General features: G+C 40.7%; 1 protein-coding gene across 1 annotated transcript; it reads right to left on the bottom strand.

Moving 5' to 3' along the window:
* Window positions 1–214: 214 nt before the first annotated feature.
* Window positions 215–18,330, bottom strand: PRPH2 (peripherin 2). Its single transcript, XM_006266036.3, has 3 exons — window positions 17,468–18,330; window positions 10,584–10,830; window positions 215–3,262 (listed from the first exon to the last, which is right to left on the bottom strand). The coding sequence occupies exons 1-3, from the start codon at window positions 18,046–18,048 to the stop codon at window positions 3,041–3,043; spliced, it is 1,050 nt and encodes a 349-aa protein (XP_006266098.1). The 5' UTR covers window positions 18,049–18,330; the 3' UTR covers window positions 215–3,040.
* Window positions 18,331–18,658: the final 328 nt, after the last annotated feature.

Below are 18,658 nucleotides of genomic sequence, written 5' to 3' on the forward strand. Positions count from 1 at the left end.
TCTTAGCAAAGAGGGAGGGAACAGCTGATTTCACTGGACACACTATTCACAGAAAGGAAGGCTTTCAATTATGGAAACTCATAAAATAAAGTAATTTATACACAAACTGAAGACAAAATAATTTGGAGTTCAAAGGTCAGCAAGCATGCAAATTAAGGAAAAGCTGTATGAAATGGTATATATTTAAACATTTTCTTTTAACAAGTGTTTTTTTCTTGCAGTATCTTTTTAATATCTAAATTTACATTTGCAAGCAGCAAAGTTGAATATGTCTAGAACAGCATTTACAATGTTACAGATTCTCTTGTTTCTGACTGAGAGTGGACAAATGCATTTTATGTTACAGGTTATATAATACAAAGCTGTCATATTACAGTCAAGTAATAACCATGAGATAGTACAAAGGCCTTCATTAACTGGGAGGCTTCAGCATAGACAATGTTAGCATATTTACTATTTGTTTTATCTGCGCAAGATCCAGTTTCAGTAACACACTACCATTCTTGTGTCCTTACGCAAATTTGTCTTCTACAGTCTGTCAGGTTATCTAACACAATGAGGCCATTGCTTTGGGGTTTGGCTTTTTGACTGCGTGGTGTTGGAAGAAGCCCCCGATGGTTTGTTATGTCTCTTAAGCAATGTAGCGAACAAAATAGGAAGCACAGATAATGGGACAGAGCCACATGTAAAGGAAATACGTGATAGGCTAAACCAAACACCTAGTTTAGCAATTAACCTACATCTTTCCTTCCCCACCCCCAAGTTTTGATGGTGTGTATAGGGGACAGAACAGTGGCAGCTCACGCAGAAAGGTTGGACTCCCTGTACCGGAATTCTTCTCCATCTGGTTCCCCTTTGAAAACCATTCTGACTGATGGGTTTGAACATATGATACACCTGTCAACAGCTTGTCCTCGGCAGTGGACCAGCTGAGAGGAGCAGCAGGTCATGTAGCTCTCTTACTGAGAACAAAGCAGTTTGTGTACATTGTGCAGCTCTGCCATGCAGTTTCCTTCAGCAAAGCTAGATGTGTAGCCAGTAGTGTTTAGCAAATGAGCTTTTCTGTTAACATCCTCATTCTGTTTCCTTCTTGTTAGGGATAGAGAATTTAATTTTTTTTTCCACACCAAAAGCAAAGAACCCTGTTTAGATCAGTTCAAGGAAATGGAAAGGTACAACAAGAAAAAAAAACCCTTTATGTAATAGTCTGGATGCTAAAATGTAGGATATGGCTCAACATACAGAGTATCTGTAGCTCTCACGTTATATTATTTGCTTTTACCCATGACAAGAGGAGCTGTCCATTAGTTTAAACAACCGCTACAGTAGCTGTGACTCTGGAATTCAGCTGAGGAAAACAAACAGCTGATTGAAAATCAAAACTACTTAGCTGTACAGCGATCAGGTAGCTGTCGACATAGCATCTGAAAACCAGCAACAACTGGACTGCAAAGATGTTCTGAGAAAATATTCCCAGTTAGAGCAGAGAGTAGTAAAATTTTGCACAGATATAGTTAAAAATGTTGATGCCCAAACCTTAGAAAGTTGAGCTGGTATCTTTAGCTCTGCCATTCTACTACTAACAATAAGGGTTAGGCTAAGTTTTGCCCTCTACCATTTGCTTTTCTTTAGCTGGGCTTATCTGGCAGCTGTGCAGATACCAAAGATAATGTTCTATTCCTTTACAGGATCCCAAATACCACCGCCAACTCAATCCATGTTTTATTCCAACTTTTTTGAGTTTAAAATAAATAACTGCTTGAGGATCCTCCAACTAATTCTAGGATGAGCTGTATGTTCAAAATGCACCTACAAATAATATCTGACTCTATGAATTGGACGATTCCTAGAGGGGAACCCTAGCTTGTCTCCCTCAGCAGCTTTTCTTCAGTGTGGTTACTGGTTGAGGAAATCAAAGGACTGAAAACTGGCCAGCTAGTCTTTTCAGGGCCAGTCTGAAAAGATTTATTTTCCTCAAGGGTCTAAGGGCTAGACTACTGATGGACAAATTGAATGGATTTGCCAATAACTTAGAAAACTCCTGTACTTTAAGTGTTGATTTCCAAGGTACCATTTCTGGTCTTGTTTTTGGAGCTGGTTATCACACATACTCTGGAGAAAATATCTTAACGTTTCATACACTTTTTAACTGGTCAGGTGTATGCAGAATAACCATTACAGATGCACAAATTACTGATTCAGCCCATGAGAGGAGGAGCCCTCAACCCTCTGCTTGTTTATATATAAGATCCAGTGTACTATCTACCATGCTCATTCAGGATATATTGGCAGAAAATATCTGAGAAATGGTAAGCACAAACCTTACCTTAATGTTGTCATGTTAGTTGCACTGTTCCACAATACTGCAATTTTTGCACAGTGCATAAATTCTCAGTACAGTTTTTTTCTGCTCTATTTTGTGCATCTTATGAATTTAAGATAAAATACCATCTCTTAATATATTAACAAAGATCTTGTCTCAGGATAGATTCCTTAAAATAGTAGTTAAAAAGTTTTATATAAGTTTCTGACTGCATTTTCTTCAGTTTGGTTTCTGATGTTTGTACTCCCCAGAAGATCAACCAGATTGCCTTAACTTTAAAAATGCAAGGTATGTTGTTTGAATACCTTTGTAAACCTGAATTAAAAAAAACTATTAGGTTTTTCAAATTTCTTTTCTTATTTCCAAGAAAAAGAAATGGAAAGAATCACAAAATGATGTCAGCTAATTGTTTTTAATTTACATCCGTTTGAGGCATAACGAACTGCTTGTAGTTATGTATTGATGTAACAATCCCTTACCAGTGAGTAGGAGTCTGAAAACCCCAGCTGGGCTCATGCCCCATGGAAGTTATGAATATCACATGTACTTACTATGAGGATAGATGTATCACTCTAAAGTACAATGTGTCACAGTCGCCATATATAAAAAGGTGTATGTAGAAATGTGTTTTTGATGTTTCATACATTCTAAAAGTAAATCTTCACAATTTTCAGTTTTTCATTTAACTTCAGTGAAAGTCCACATCAATCAAGAAGCTCAACTGACAGTTGCAACAGTTGGAGTCGGTTCACCGCCTTCGGCTCCTGCTTCTACCTGATTGGTCTTACCAAGCTGTTTCAGTGTGTCCAACACGAGCTTGATAGTTTCCTTCATGCTTTGCTGCAGAAGCCAGCCCTCACTTTCACATTCAGGGTCTTCAGGGTTTGCAATGCTTTCTAGGGCAGTGTGCAAAAGACGCAAACCAATCATCACTGTCACCTGGGTGGGATAAATTGGAAAAGGCAGTGAAATCCAGCAAACATCTTAGATCCTCAGGCAACTGAATATGCTCCTTCCCCTTGTCATCATGTAGTATCATGAAAGCAATATTCACTGTTCTGACTCTTAGACCCTGCAGGTCTGAGTAGCATTTCATTTGCTTTACCTGCATCTCACTCAGGAAGAGCCAGCGCCTTGCCAGATACAAACTTTGAAAAATCCATGCAGCTGAAAACAGTGAAACACGAATTCCCCAAATGAAAGAAGTCACCTGAGCTCCTATGAATAACAGAAGGAGGAAAGAAAACAGATCCCATCACCTCCAGACAGCCAGCCAATGTGGAATAGAAAGAAGTGAGGCGGTATGAGGAGTAAGGAATGGAAAAGAGGAAGTAGAAAAGAGAAACTGCATTGCTTGGAATCTGGGAATCACAAAATAACCACGGGGTGGAACATGCATTGTAGTATCTGGCTGACAGACAGTGCATCAATCTATTAATTTTGCTGGTACCTCCGAAATCATGAAGCAAATGTAGTGTCAGGCTGCTGTGCAATGATGGGCTTGACTGTGCATGTGCGCATGTGTGTGTCTGCACATACATTTGTATTCTGGCTAAATTTACTTTGTACATGGCTCTCCATTTCTTCTAGAAGCTCTGATCTGAGGTGTATGGATTTCCCAAGGAATTTTAACCTTAACTCTGTATTAACCTTTATTAAAACTATTTATACGTGCTACATTAACTTCATTGTCTTCAGTCCATTTGAATTCTGAATAAAACACTTTGACTCTTTCATTCATCATCATCATCTTTGGTAAATGTATCAAGAAGGTCAAAAAAAAGGTTTCCTGAACCTAAGCTGATCATGCTATCCAGAAATAAGTGGGATTAGTAAGTGACCCATCAGTTACTCAGTTATAATTGTCTATGTTGCTTTTTTATACAAAAAATATTTATACTCCACCTATTGCATTGACTTTTATCTGTCATTGTGTATATCTGAAAGAAAATTTTGGCTGGGGTAAAATATTTACTGATCCCCAAAGCCTTCTTCATACTAAAGAACTATGGTGGGTTTGTCTCCAACCTGCCTGCCAACAAAATATGGTAAGTCACAGGAGCCTATTGGTTTTTAAGTATTCTTTTATCTTTGAACATGGCTCAGAAAAATCAAACTTCCTGCTGTGTTGTGTTTATAAAGAAATTGTGCTGTCTGTGACTTAGAGAGAGAGAGAGGAAATGCTGTTCTGAAGGAAAAGCTTCATGCAGTGGAAGGACAGGTAGGCTAACAGCGGGAACGGATTTCAGATGTTGCATACAACCAAGGTCTAGATCACTTGTCATTAACAATCTCTTGGCATTTGTTCTACTAGAAAAGGGGGCTAATGCCATTTTCTTCTTCAAGTTTTAAATGAAGTAATTGCAATCCTGTCTTACCAAGTTCCCTCCAGGTTGAACTGAATGTGATAGTCCTCTTCACTTGATCCTAAACCATTGCACTGGTCCCACCTTTAATCCTAGAGGCCATATTGCAGTAATGGTTAAAATGATTATGGTCTTTGTCCCTTATTCATCTTATGGCACAGCTGTAACTGCACCAATCTTATGATATAAAATTGTCACATAAATGTAAAGCATTAATATTTACTGCACTATTTTAACTAGACATGGGGGCAAATTGTAAAACTTAAGCTCAGACTTACAGTATTCTGGTGGTGGTGCATATGGATAGATTTGGTTCAGCCAATTACGGTTATCTGCAAAACTCACATCCAGATTTTGGATGCTTCTTAAGTTTAAGGTGCTTAGATACATACTTATAAGATCACTCTCTCTCATTTTAACCAGGCCTAGCATATTGGATAGATCTAAATGTTGTCTCAAACTCCTGGGTAAAGAAGGCTACTTCTTAGTCTCCTCCAAATACTGCAGGTAGCAGTATTTGTTCTTTCTTATTCAAGAAGAGAAAAGGTTGATTAAATGAACAGGCTTTGCCAAATGTCCACATATTTCCATACTCAAAGACAGCTGGCTCTCAGGGCACATACAAAGACCCTTGAGATCCCTGACCTTTACAAATACGCCAGGGCCCTGCTTCTGGAAGATGCTGAGTGCCTCAATTCTCATTTAACCAGATGGCACCATCGGATACCTCTATCAAAGGAAGCATTAATTCACAATAATCACACTTAGAATTTAACAGACTTCTGACAATCTGAGAGATCAATCCTTCCAATTTTGAGCCTAATGCTATTATTTTTTCTTATGGGACCAGTGCTATTTATAGGCTTACTGCTATGAGCCAATAAATAGCTTTCAGGCTTTGGGCCTAAAATACAGTCTCTATAACTGTCCAGTAATGATTTGTCTTGCATTCATCACTGTTCATCAACAGAAGGTCTTTGCAGAGTGCCTCAGCAGCTTTACTACTTGACAGTAAATTGCTTGTATGGGGCAGTTTGCCAGAGGTGCTCTCATTGTTTGGATATGGTTTAGCAGTAAGGCATCATCATTTCATGCCCTGTAGCTAAGGCAGCCTCAGAGAAGATTCCCAGTAATTTTCACCAATTTAACACCACCTCTTCCTGCAAGGCCTCATTTTGTGGTTTTAAAAGACCTTGAGCCCCAAATGCCCCTCAGGACTGAGAGAGGCTTGCCTGGAGATGAATGCATCTGGGCTGAACCCCCATCCAGGAAGAGCACACAGCAACTGCTGAAGCTTCCTTAGCCTGACGAAGGGTTTTTGAACCTGAAAGCTTGCTTAATAACTATTCTCCAACCATTTGAGTTGGTCTAATAAAAGATATTAAATTCACCCAAGGAACCTTGTCTGCCTATGTCCTTAGACCAACATGGCTACAACCCAAACCTCTGGGCTGAACCTGCATTTCTGCTGCAGTACCAGCTTATGAGAGCCTAGGGAGCTGAAGTCCAATGTCTGAAAAGTGAGCTTGCATCTCTGGTATGACAGCATAGAGCACTGGGCCACCTCTCCTATTAATCAAGTTATCAGTCAATTATCTACCAGCATTGCTTGTCCAGGCACTCTTTATTATGGCATCTGACTAGGACTGTGAAAGCTACATGCAGTGAACTATTCTTATGAAAGAAATAACATAACTAGACTAAAGTTTGCTGCTTCAGTTTGCCTTGATGCTTTTACTTGAAGTAGGGGCTCACCTAATTACTGTGCAGCAGAGAAATACTGATAGCTGTGGCCTGAGAGCTCTGCTGGTTCCATTCCTCTTCGCAATGAATGAGCATTTGTAACAATTCTTATAGCTTTTGTGGACACTGCATAACAAAGCGTTGCAATCTTGCTGCTGCATCTGAGAGGGATGGGTAGAGCCTATTGGTGAAACTATTTGTTCCTTCCTTCCTTAATTGTAAATGTTTTCACTATTACCGTTCAACATGCACAGGAGCATGCAAGAAGAGAAGGTGTGATGGTTTGTGTTCTACAGAATGATGGCATTCAGCTTTAATCCCTTGACTGAACATGTTGTGGTCTCTGTTCTCACAGTGGTTTACTAAGCTAGGAGATGTGCTCCACTAGCTGTCACTCAGTTCAGACAGGAATGCTGGTAGGTGGAGGAAAGCATCACATGGATCCAGTGAAGATGGTGAATCTCTGTTCTACTGAAACAAATCTTTAGTTACTAGAGAGCACTTAGGCCCCTGTCTACTTCTAGCATTGTCACCCCCTGCACTGAAGTAACAGATTGCCTTTATCATGGCCCCCCCGCCATTAATTTTGTCTAAATGTTGAAGGTAGCAGCATGTTGTCTTTTTTGTGTAAATAATACAGATCATATTATATTTGCACATCAAATACATCTCTGATTTTACAGTTCATTGGGGTCCAAATAAAATTGTGGAGTACACTCCCTATATTATTTCCTACATTAGACCTACTTACAAGACCACCTTGTCCCCTGTGAACCATTGTGATGGCTAAGTCCCATTTGTCTCTGCCTTGTCCATCACGGTATTTTCTGGAATGCCTTCCATGCCAAAGAGGTGGTCAGGCAAGTTAGTCTGAAGTCTGGCAGAAGGTAGGACAGGGTGGCACCTTAGGGCGCCTATACATGTAAAGTGAGGTGGCTCTGATGCACTGTAATTACAGCACCTCAGAGCAGGCTTGATTAATGGAGTCTTCTGGATTGTGGCAATTACTGCATACCGACAGACTCCAGTGTCACTTGTATCAGCATCCCCATGCTGAAAAATGGTGGCAGGGGTGCTTTAACTAAAGCTCGCTGATGCACATGATGCTCCAGGTGCTTTGATTAGGATGGCTTTCTGAGCCCATCTAATTAAAGTGCCCCTCCCCACTCCCAGAGCACGCCTATAAATGCCCTTAGAGACCAAATGGTTCAGAGAGAGGCATGAGATGACAACCTACTTCATCAGCCTTACCAAACCACTTGAGCCTCCTATCCTAAGCATTCTCAGCTTGGACTGCTCTGGACAGTACATTCTGTGGACAGTCCTTAAATCTGGTGCTTATTTTCCCTATTGGTCAAAGCAAGTAAGGAAAAGCAGCAGAGCTTGCACTGTTTGACCTTCAGAGACAAGTCTCATCTGCTTACTAAGCTTTGGCTTGCAGTGGATTAGTTGTGTGGAAGGTGGCGTGATCTTATTTTGTCACATTGAAGGCTGTCTGTTAAAGCAAGGGTTGGGAGTGTACATTTTCAGCTATTAGAAACAGCATGTACAGAATTCCTGGTGTGTAAATTTGTAAATATTTACAAAAGAGACATCATGTCACATGTTTTTATACCCACTTTAATATATCAAACTTATTCCCTTGCTTTAGCTCATCATGTTCCTACAAAAGCTTTCACTTAAATGGTTTTCCCCTCCCACTTCACTTCTTTACATTGGGCACCTTTTGTTTTTGCCCATGATTCTAAAGTGGGCATCTTTTTCTCTCTAATCCTCTTTCTGAAATTTAGGATCAATGCCATCATTAGAATGTGCACAGCTCTGCAACACCCAGAATGGTATTTACTAGTCAGGGGCCACTATAGTGCTGCTGCTTTGAACTTTCATTGTATTCAGAGGCAAAGCAAAATGGGGAGGCTGTGGTACAGCTATTATATTCAGCTTCCCAGCAAAGCAGTAGTAGGTGAAAACATAATGAGAGATTTAGAAGTTTGAAAGATAACTCCCCCATGTGATTGCCATTTGTTAGCCAGGTTGAATTTTCAACTCTGGCTTGGGGACAGTGTCCTTATATATATCATTGTTACTCAGTACAGGATTATTTGTCTTCTCTTTATTCAAAACTGACATGGTTTAGACAATGCTGATCCTGCTATGAGCAGGGGGTTGGACTGCATGACCTCCTGAGTTCCCTTCCAGCCGCATTACTCTATGCATTTTATGAAAGCTGTGCTGTATTATGGGAGAATAAAGCAGTGTCTATTTGTTTCCTAGACTGTTTTTTTTTCTTCAAAGGCCTTGTGTTACTATAGCTTGTATTCACTGAGAAGCATTGACTTTAAATGGGTTTCTTTTATCTATTTAGACAGGGGCTGTATGCTGGTCATCCAGCTCTACAGCAAAGGGAGCCCAGAACCTATATCTGGATTGTCTGTGCCTGAACAGACCTATGAACAGGACTGAACATGAAGCCAGGCATAGGTGAGGTGTCCCATTCCTGAACAATTATTGTCAAGTACTGCCAACTCTCACTCTTTTGGGTCGTCATTTTTCATGTTTTCTTAAAACCTCAGACTATAGGGATTTTCTGATTCCATGAAAAACTTAGCTTTCATTTAAAACGTGTACTCCATACATCTGCAAAGAAGCTTGAAAATATTCCCCAAATGCATCCTGATGGTTTAGAAACAAAAATCTCATACAATTAAATGTATTTTTAAACACAAAAAACAAACCCTCACATTGTTAATTTAAATCTCAGTGTTTTGGAGAGGCTGATCCAAGATTGTTTTTTATATCATTGCTGTATGGTCTGTTTATCAGTCCTTTAAGCCCCTGCTTATTTTTATTACTCAGAAATGTATTTTCATCCCCCTCTATGTAAGAGATCTTGGTTTTTGATTTTGCCTAAATCAAATCTTCTGGCTGAAGATTTTATTTGTTTGCCAGAAATTATATAGTTGTTATAAGAGCCATGGAGACAAGCCACACATGGTCTCATGGGAGGTTTAAAAAAAAAAAAGTAATTTGCCATCTTCTGCATTCTAACCATAGTGATGGAAAATAAATGGAAAAGTTCAATAGGTTTCTGTCAATAAAAAGCAAATTTGGTCATTCATAGAAGTAAATGAGAGTCGGATAAAAATTAAATTAGAGCCTTAGTTAATCTTTGGGTTGTATATATTTGAATTTTACAATTAAATATTTAAAATGGCTCCTCCCTCCTGTTGGCAGCCATTTTAAGTCTACTTCTGTATTTGCAGCATGATCTATTCTCCTCCCTCCTGCCCCTACTTCTTCATGCTAGCTCCAGCTAACTCGAACCTAAATTTCTGCTTCATTCACATTTAGTGTTCATCAAATGTAGCAGCCAGGAGTCAGTGTTCACTTAGATGCAGAGAACATGGATTCTTCACACTGTGTTGAATTTATCTTAAAACATCACATCACCACCAGTCATGGTGTTTGCACCATGACTGAATTCAAAGTGCAGTTCTAAATCCCGCCTTTTCAGTTAAACCATCCTTTTTGCCCAGAATATTTGTAGAACCAACTTTAGTGCCTAGATGAAAATGCTAGATGCAACTCCATGTTCCAGCCCTGTTGTCTTGCACTTGGATCCTGGTTCAGATTAAAATTTTAAGGATGATGTCATCTCTGTATTGAACTTTAATTTCACTTTCTGCTCCAAAATACACTATTCATGTTTTAATGCATATGATTCTCCTTCAATTGTGATGTATTCTTAAAAAAGACCCATATCTCTGTCTTGCTTTTTTCTGTTCAGCAAAAGGTATTTTGCATTAAATTAGAAATCAACAGCTAGTGCCTTTTTTGTGTGGCTTTTAGTATGTTTTTTAGTATCCTCCATGATACACCAACACCTTTCTGGAAAGAGGGGTTATAATCTATCACAGGAAAATGCAGGTTTTATTTCCTCTGGCTGCAGGCTACTCCTGCAACCCAGGCCTTGAAGCCCCCTGTACAAATAGTGGTTAATATGTGCAACCACATATTGGTGGATTCTTAAATTTAAGCTTATAGTTAACACAGAAATGAATTTCTTGTGGGATAAGAACGCTCTGTGTTCCCTCAATCAGTGTTCTAATACAACAGATATGTTTAGAGAAATTCCCATAACCACAAGTTACCTCCAAGATCCAGACGAAGAGGACAACAATGCCCATGGAACTCATCATGTTGGTGTAGTAGCGCAGAAGTGCATCCTTGCAGCCGGTGTCCCAGAGGTTGAGATCCTCTGCTTGATAGTCATAGCTATAGTGAGCTGAGTTGTTAGTGATCTGGTACTGGATACACGGTCTTGGGGAATTAGGATTGCAGCAACTGAAGGGGACTCCATCAACCAAGTATCTTCCATCCACATTGCTTTTAATTCGACTATATAATAGACAAGGGCAGAAGGAAGTGTCAATGTGTAGAGTCAAGGAAAAAAACAGAACTTTAATATATGGGAAAGGGAGAAACAAAAGCAGATTTTTTTCTATAGCGTTCTATGATCATGAAGTGCCCAGTGTCCTGTCTCTGTCCACCCTATCTATACATTTGTACCATATGCTTTTCTTCTCCTGGGACTTCTGTAACATCTTTGCTGGATTAGTGTGTGTAACCAGTACTCCATAGTGGGCACTTAACATTTCCAGTCCCTTCACCAATCAACCCATTACCAATGTTGACAGCATTTGACATTATGGATGGGGGAGGAAGACAATCAGAAAAAACCACTGCTTCTCTGTGACCTTGAATAAGACTCAGCAACAGTCAAAGAATCTGACTTTGAATTGAGGACTTTGATTTCAAGAACCACCACTAGCTTCTAAAATGTCCAATATTTGGTGCCCAAACAATATTTTAATTCTGACATGCTCTGCTGTCCATGGTAGTGGCGCCACCTGGGGATTTTATTCTTTTATCTGGACTGGCTCATTTTTAATGGATCACAAATGGCATATGTGGGTATCAGACAGGGAGGAGGACCTGAATGAAGAGCTTGTCTCAAGCCTGAACATTTCTGAGTGGCATTGCTGATGCATGAAGCGTGCAAAAAATCTCTTAAGAATTTTGAAAATCATGAAGTATAAGGGCAACATTTCCAAAACTGTTTTCAATGTGGATGACTTCCAAACCCTTCCTTCCTCAGTGGCAGTGGAAAGCAAAAATAGGAGGTTGGGGGTCATGGCAGGTACAGTTTTGAGGGTGCTGAAAGAACAGGTTAGGGACTACTTAGAAAAGCTGGACATGTACAAGTCCATGGGGCCGGATGGGGTACACCCAAGGGTGCTGAGGGAGTTTGTTGATGAGATCGCAGAGACATTGGCCATAATCTTTGAAAAATCATGGTGATCAGGAGAGGTCCCAAATGATTGGAAAAGGGCAAACATAGTGCCCATATTTAAGAAAGGTAAGAAAGGAGGATCCAGAGAACTACAGACTGGTCAGCCTCACCTCAGTCCCTGGAAAAATAGTGGAGCAGGTCCTCAAGGAGTAAAAGGAAGGCCCAGGGAGGAATAGGACCCCTTCTAAATGGGCAGAAGCAATTGGTGACAGACAGGGGGGACAAGGCTGAACTCCTCAATGAGTTCTTTGCCTCAGTGTTCCTAAGAGAGAGCCAAGACAAGTCTCTCACTGGGATTGTAGAGAGACAGCAGCAAGGTGCCAGACTACCATGCGTAGACCCTGAGATGGTGCAGAGTCACTTGGAGGAACTGGATGCCTTTAACTCGGCAGGCCCAGATGAGCTCCATCCGAGGGTACTGAAGGCACTGGCCGATGTCATTGCACAGCCACTGGCAGGAATATTTCAATGCTCGTGGCGCATGGGCCAAGTAAGTCCCGGAGGACTGGAAAAGGGCCAATGTGGTCCCCATTTTCAAGAAGGGGAGGAAGGAGGACCTGGGCAACTATAGGCCAGTCAGTCTCACCTCCATCCTTGGCAAAGTCTTTGAAAAAATTATCAAGGCTCACATTTGCGAGAGCCCGGCAGGACAAATCATGCTGAGGGGAAACCAGCACGGGTTTGTAGCAGGCAGATCATGCCTGACTAATCTAGTCTCTTTTTATGACCAGGTTACAAAATGCCTGGACACAGGAGTAGGGGTGGATGTCATATACTTAGACTTCAGGAAGGCCTTCGATACGGTATCCCACCCCATACTGGTGAACAAGTTAAGAGGCTGTGACTTGGATGACTACACAGTCCGGTGGATGGCGGATTGGCTAGAGGGTCGCACCCAGAGAGTCGTGGTGGATGGGTCGGTTTCGACCTGGAAGGGTGTGGGCAGTGGGGTCCCGCAGGGCTCGGTCCTTGGACCGATACTCTTCAATGTCTTCATCAGTGACTTGGACGAGGGAGTGAAGTGTACTCTGTCCAAGTTTGCGGATGACACACAACTGTGGGGAGAAGTGGACACGCCGGAGGGCAGGGAACAGCTACAAGCAGACCTGGACAGGTTGGACAAGTGGGCAGAAAACAACAGAATGCAGTTCAACAAGGAGAAATGCAAAGTGCTGCACCTAGGGAGGAAAAATATCCAGCATACCTACTGCCTAGGAAATGACCTGCTGGGTAGCACAGAAGTAGAAAGGGATCTTGGAGTCCTAGTGGACTCCAAGATGAACGTGAGTTGGCAGTGTGACGAAGCCATCAGAAAAGCTAATGGCACTTTATCGTGCATCAGCAGATACATGACGAATAGATCCAAAGAGGTGATACTTCCCCTCTATCGGGCGCTGGTCAGACCGCAGTTGGAGTACTGCGTGCAATTCTGGGCACCGCACTTCAAGAGGGATGCGGATAACCTGGAGAGGGTCCAGAGAAGGGCCACTCGTATGGTTAAGGGCTTGCAGGCCAAGCCCTACGAGGAGAGACTAGGGCACCTGGACCTTTATAGCCTCCACAACAGAAGGTTGAGAGGCAACCTTGTGGCTGCCTATAAGTTCATCACGGGGGCACAGAAGGGAATTGGTGAGGTTTTATTCACCAAGGCGCCCCCGGGGGTTACAAGAAATAATGGCCACAAGCTAGCAGAGAGCAGATTTAGACTGGACATTAGGAAGAACTTCTTCACAGTTTGAGTGGCCAAGGTCTGGAACGGGCTCCCAAGGGAGGTGGTGCTCTCCCCTACCCTGGGGGTCTTCAAGAGGAGGTTAGATAAGCATCTAGCTGGGGTCATCTAGACCCAGCACTATGGGTCTTTCCTGCCTATGCAGGGGGTCGGACTCAATGATCTATTGAGGTCCCTTCTGACCCTAACATCTATGAATCTATGAATAAGGAATCCATTTCTAAGCACTTGGAGGAGAAAAAGGTGATTAGGAAAATCAGCAAGGATTCACCAGAGGCAAGTCATGCCTGACCAACCTGATTGCCTTCTATGATGAGATGACTGGCTCTGTGGATGCAGGGAAACTGGTGGATGTGATGTACCTTGATTTTAGCAAGGCTTTTGATACGGTCTCCCACAACATGCTCACAGTCAAGCTAAGGAAGTATGGGCTGGATGAATGGACTGTAAGGTGGATAAAAAACTGGCTGGGACATCAGGCCCAGAGAATAGTAATCAATGGCTCAATGTCTAGTTGGCAGCTGGTATCAAGTGCAGTACCACAGGAGTCAGTCCTGGGGCCGGATTTGTTCAATGTCTTCATCAACAACCTGGAAGATGGCATAGAGTGCATCATCAGAAAGTTTGCAGATGACACCAAACTGGGGGGAGTACTAGATACACTGGAGGGTAGGGCTAGGATTCAGAGTGACCTAGACAAATTGGAGGATTGGGCCAAAAGAAATCTCATGAGGTTCAACAAGGACAAGTGCAAAGGCCTGCACTTGGGACAGAACAATCCCATGCAGTGGTACAGGCTGGGGGCTGACTGGCTGGGCAGCAACTGTGCAGAATGGGACCTAGAGGTTACAGTGGACAATAAACTGAATATGAGCCAGTAGTGTGCCTTTGTTGCCAAGAAGGATAATGGCATACTGGACTGCATTGATAGATGTGTTGCCAGTAGATCAAGGGAAATGATTATTTCCCTCTATTCTGCACTGGTGAGGCCGCATCTGGATACTGTGTTCAGTTTTGGGCCCCCCACTACAGAAAGGATGTGGACAAATTGGAAAGAGTCCAGTGGAGGGCAACAAAAATGGTGAGGGGACTGGGGGACATGACTTGTGAGGAGAGGCTCAGGGAATAGGCCTTATTTAGTCTAGAGAAGAGAAGGCTGAGAGGGGATTTGATCGTAGCCTTCAACTACCTGAAAAGCGGTTCCAAAGAGGATGAAGCTTGACTGTTCTCAGTGGTAGCAGATGATAAAATGAGGCGCACTGGTGTCAAGTTGCAGCAATAGGAAGTTTAGGTTAGATATTAGGAAAAAAATTCTCACTAGGAGGGTAGTAAAACACTGGAACAGGTTACTGAGGGAGGTGGTAGAAGCTCCATCTTTGAATGTTTTCAAAAGCTGGCTAGACAGCTTTGGCTGGGATGATCCAGTTGGGGATAGGGGTTAGACGAGATGACCTCCTGAGGTCCCTTGCAACCTTCATTTTCTATGATTCTAAAGCATGAAACCAATTTTGGAAACATGGTGTAAACATGTCTGAATATTGAGCAGAATCCTTTTCTTTTCTTAGGACATTGTCTGTCGCTGGCAGGACTAGCAAAACAGTGGGAGTTGGATCAGGGCCTGTCAGTGCAAAAATAAGATGCTGTGGGTTAAATCCTAGCTTCACTGAAATAACTGGAAGTTTTGCAGGGTTTCATACGCTGTTAATAAACTGCATGCTTTGCAATATACAGCACTATCAAAAATCAGAATTTGGCCCACAGTCCCAAATTGCCACAGACATGAATTTGTAAGGCCTTCTTACTTGTTTTAGCATTGAAGAAATCTCCAAGGAAATTACCAGGGCACTCATATCCCCCATTTTTAAGAACAATATAATCCTGTTTTCTCCCTGTGCTTTGCCCTTCTGCCATTGATGGATTACATTCCAGTTTGCAAATCTTAAGATAATACTAGCAGGGTCAACCTCTCCTTATGTTTTCAAGTAGGTATTTATAGCTAAGGGCATTTCCTGCAATTCAGTGCTCCTATTTTAAGCAAAAAATATGTGTATTGTCACAATGTCAGGTCAAAATGCTACAGCACAATCAAGACCATCATTGTTTTAAGTATAAAATGTCTAACTGCAGGTTTTTAAAGATCAAATTAAATAATACAGACAGGCAAAATCACATAGGGAGCTGGCTTGGGGCATGAGAGAGGTTTTTTTTAAACAACTTCAGTCATTTTTAACATGCATAATATATATCTAAAACATAGATGTGTTTCTGGTTTAAGACATTTTTCATGCAGATGATAATAAAACTGTGTTTACTTATTATTTCCAACACAATGCCCTTGGGTGTTTAATTTAGCCAAAAGGTTTCTGCATGTTCATGCTGACTTGTTATATTTTTTCATTCAAAAAGCGCATTTGTCTTAAGGTTTGGAGAAGGGCTTGTTTGTTTTATGGTGTGAAATTAGTTATCATTGAACTGATCTAGAGACCAAAGTGTTCCTATGCTGTGACCTCAGAGCCAGCCATTACATGGTCTGTTTAAAAAAACCCTAGAGTTATTTCACTGAAATTATCTGAGCTTGAAAGGAATTTATCAGCAGTCAATATTTCCTATACATTCATTGAGATCTCAAGTACATATTTATTATCAAAGAGAAAAACAGGATAAAGAACATTAATGTCTTTGTCTTAATTTATTTTGAAGTATCAAGTATAAAAGTGGGGGGATGACGTTACATTTTTTGGGATACACTCTTAAAGGGATTTTCTATTATTTATCAGAATTCAAAGGAGTTTTGATGGCTCACACTGCCTTGCCTAACAGAAAGTCTGAGCATGGGGCTGATCTGTGGAGATCTTTTTTCTGATACTGGTTCTCCCAGATGTCATTAGCAAGTTTGTTAACCTCAGTGTCAGTTTTCCTTTTTGTAACTGATAATCCTTACATAGCGCTTGCTTCAAAGAAACGGTGTATTAGTTAATTCAGAAGACAGTGTAAAATCCATTTAAATGTAGAGAGATCTATAGGAAGCCTACGAACTGTTTAAACTTCCTCTCTCTAGTCAGAGGATTTTATAAGCCCAATTTTATGTGCCTGAAGGTACAGCCTACCTTCATTCTGAAATTTTCTCACTTTTGTTGTATGTAATGTTCGCATACTTTGCATATTTTAAAAGCATTAGAGAGAAGGTTTGTGATTATGTTCCATAATCTACTTCATGAAGAATCTGTGCTATTTCTTCTCTGTGTTTTTTGCTTTAATTTTACATAATATATTTGGGATAAAATGTATTCAAACTGAAAAAATACAGTGTTTATCTGATTTATTAGAAGTACTACACTAAAGGATAGGCAGAGAGTTCCTGATGGCAGTTAATTGCAGAGCATTGTTGTAACAGTAAATTAATTCATGCAACTAAATGAAAAAGAACTTTGATTTAAAACAAAAACCCTGACCATATAGTAGAGGAAGAAGTATGTTTCAGTTTGTCTTCATGAGAGAGACTGTGCCAGAGCCTTACAATTCTACTAGTCCTACAAATCAGAGAGAGATCCTCTTTACAGTAATTCAGTACCATCCTCTTATCATATACTTCATTTTTGTAGTAGGTATGGATGTGTTCAGCACAGTTGGGCTTGTGACGTGGAAGACAAACTGGTAAAGAAAAACTAAGGAAATGTTTTTGAAATTCCTTCAATATTAAGGTTGTATAAGGGGAGGATAATTATCGCACTGTTACTTATGTTCTGGATCGTGCTGGGTGAATTGATCAGGAGACAAAATAATCTGTTTGATAACTTGAAATTCTAGTCTCTCAAATAAAGTATATGAAAATCCATCCCACATAAAAACCAGATAAGGACCATAGTTCTCTCTCTATTTCAACATCTAGTCCTTTGATGTGATATGGATCAAATAATAATACAGTGTTAAATAAACCACATGAAATGACTTACTCTTTCACTTCTTTAGAACTGAAGTCCAGGTATCTGTTGCTGATCCACTGAATCTCAAACCAGTCTTTGAAACCTTTGTTCCCACAGCATTTGAATTCAATTTGGAGCATGTCAATTGTCTTCTTCATGAAGCATCTTCCTGGGGTATCTGTATCCTTGTAAAACTTCATGCCATTCTTTAGCCCCTGGGTTAGTGTACTCTCCAGGGAGCCCCTCATGAGAAAGCAAACCAGGGCAGTGAGAAAAATGAGAGTGTTGAAAAAGAAACTTAATGCCAGATAAGGTTTCAGAAAAGGCTTCCACTTTGCAAACTTGGTGGGATCCAGAGAATCATAGCTAATTTTGCCAGCAAAGCCATTGAAGGTGCAGGATAATATTCCCATCAATATCAAGGAATTGGGCACAAAATGGCTTTCAGAGTTGTCCATCACTTCGCTTCGCTTCCGGAGCTCAATTTTGAGGAACAATCCCATGCTAAAAACAATGATTCCTGCAAACACTGAAAACCAGTTCATGAGCCATAGTCCCTGAGCTAGTTTTACTCTCTTCTTCTGGGTAAATTTGATTTTCATCAATGCCATCTTTGTAATGTTGGATACTAGAAGACTACACGGTATCAATCCTTTCCTTGATTGTGAGAAATTTTAGAAAGAACCATCAAGATAGTTAAAAAACTCTGAATGAGATCATTTTAAGGAAGCCATTGCTTGGTCTGTCCATCTTGAGTTCCCTAACCTATGGTTTGAGCAAGTAAATATCTAAAATTCCAAGTTACTTATACATTAATAAAAATAATTGGCAAAGAGCACCTACAGCTATTTCTGGTGGTCCCTTCCAAGCAAAGAAGAAACAATCTAGAAGTTTCAAATAATTTGATCTGGATCTGCAAGACGTCATTCTAATACCTTTAATCAGTTTGATCCAATTTAGAGAAGTGTCTGTCAACAGATGAGTGGAATTAATCCCTCATTTTACTATTTAGTAGATTTGTGCTTTCACATGATCGGTGACATTGTACTAAACATAAAAATCCATATATGTAAAAAAAATCTTTGTTGCCAGATGAATATGGGTTCTTTTGGGGAGTCAAGGGTGTGGGCTCCTAAAATTATATCAACAAAAAAGTATGTTCTATATGCTGTTTTGATTTGTTTTAACCCATACCCAAAAACAATATTTTAGTGCTTATCC

The sequence above is a fragment of the Alligator mississippiensis genome, chromosome 1 (assembly GCF_030867095.1).
Source record: "Alligator mississippiensis isolate rAllMis1 chromosome 1, rAllMis1, whole genome shotgun sequence".
Lineage (NCBI taxonomy): Eukaryota > Metazoa > Chordata > Crocodylia > Alligatoridae > Alligator > Alligator mississippiensis.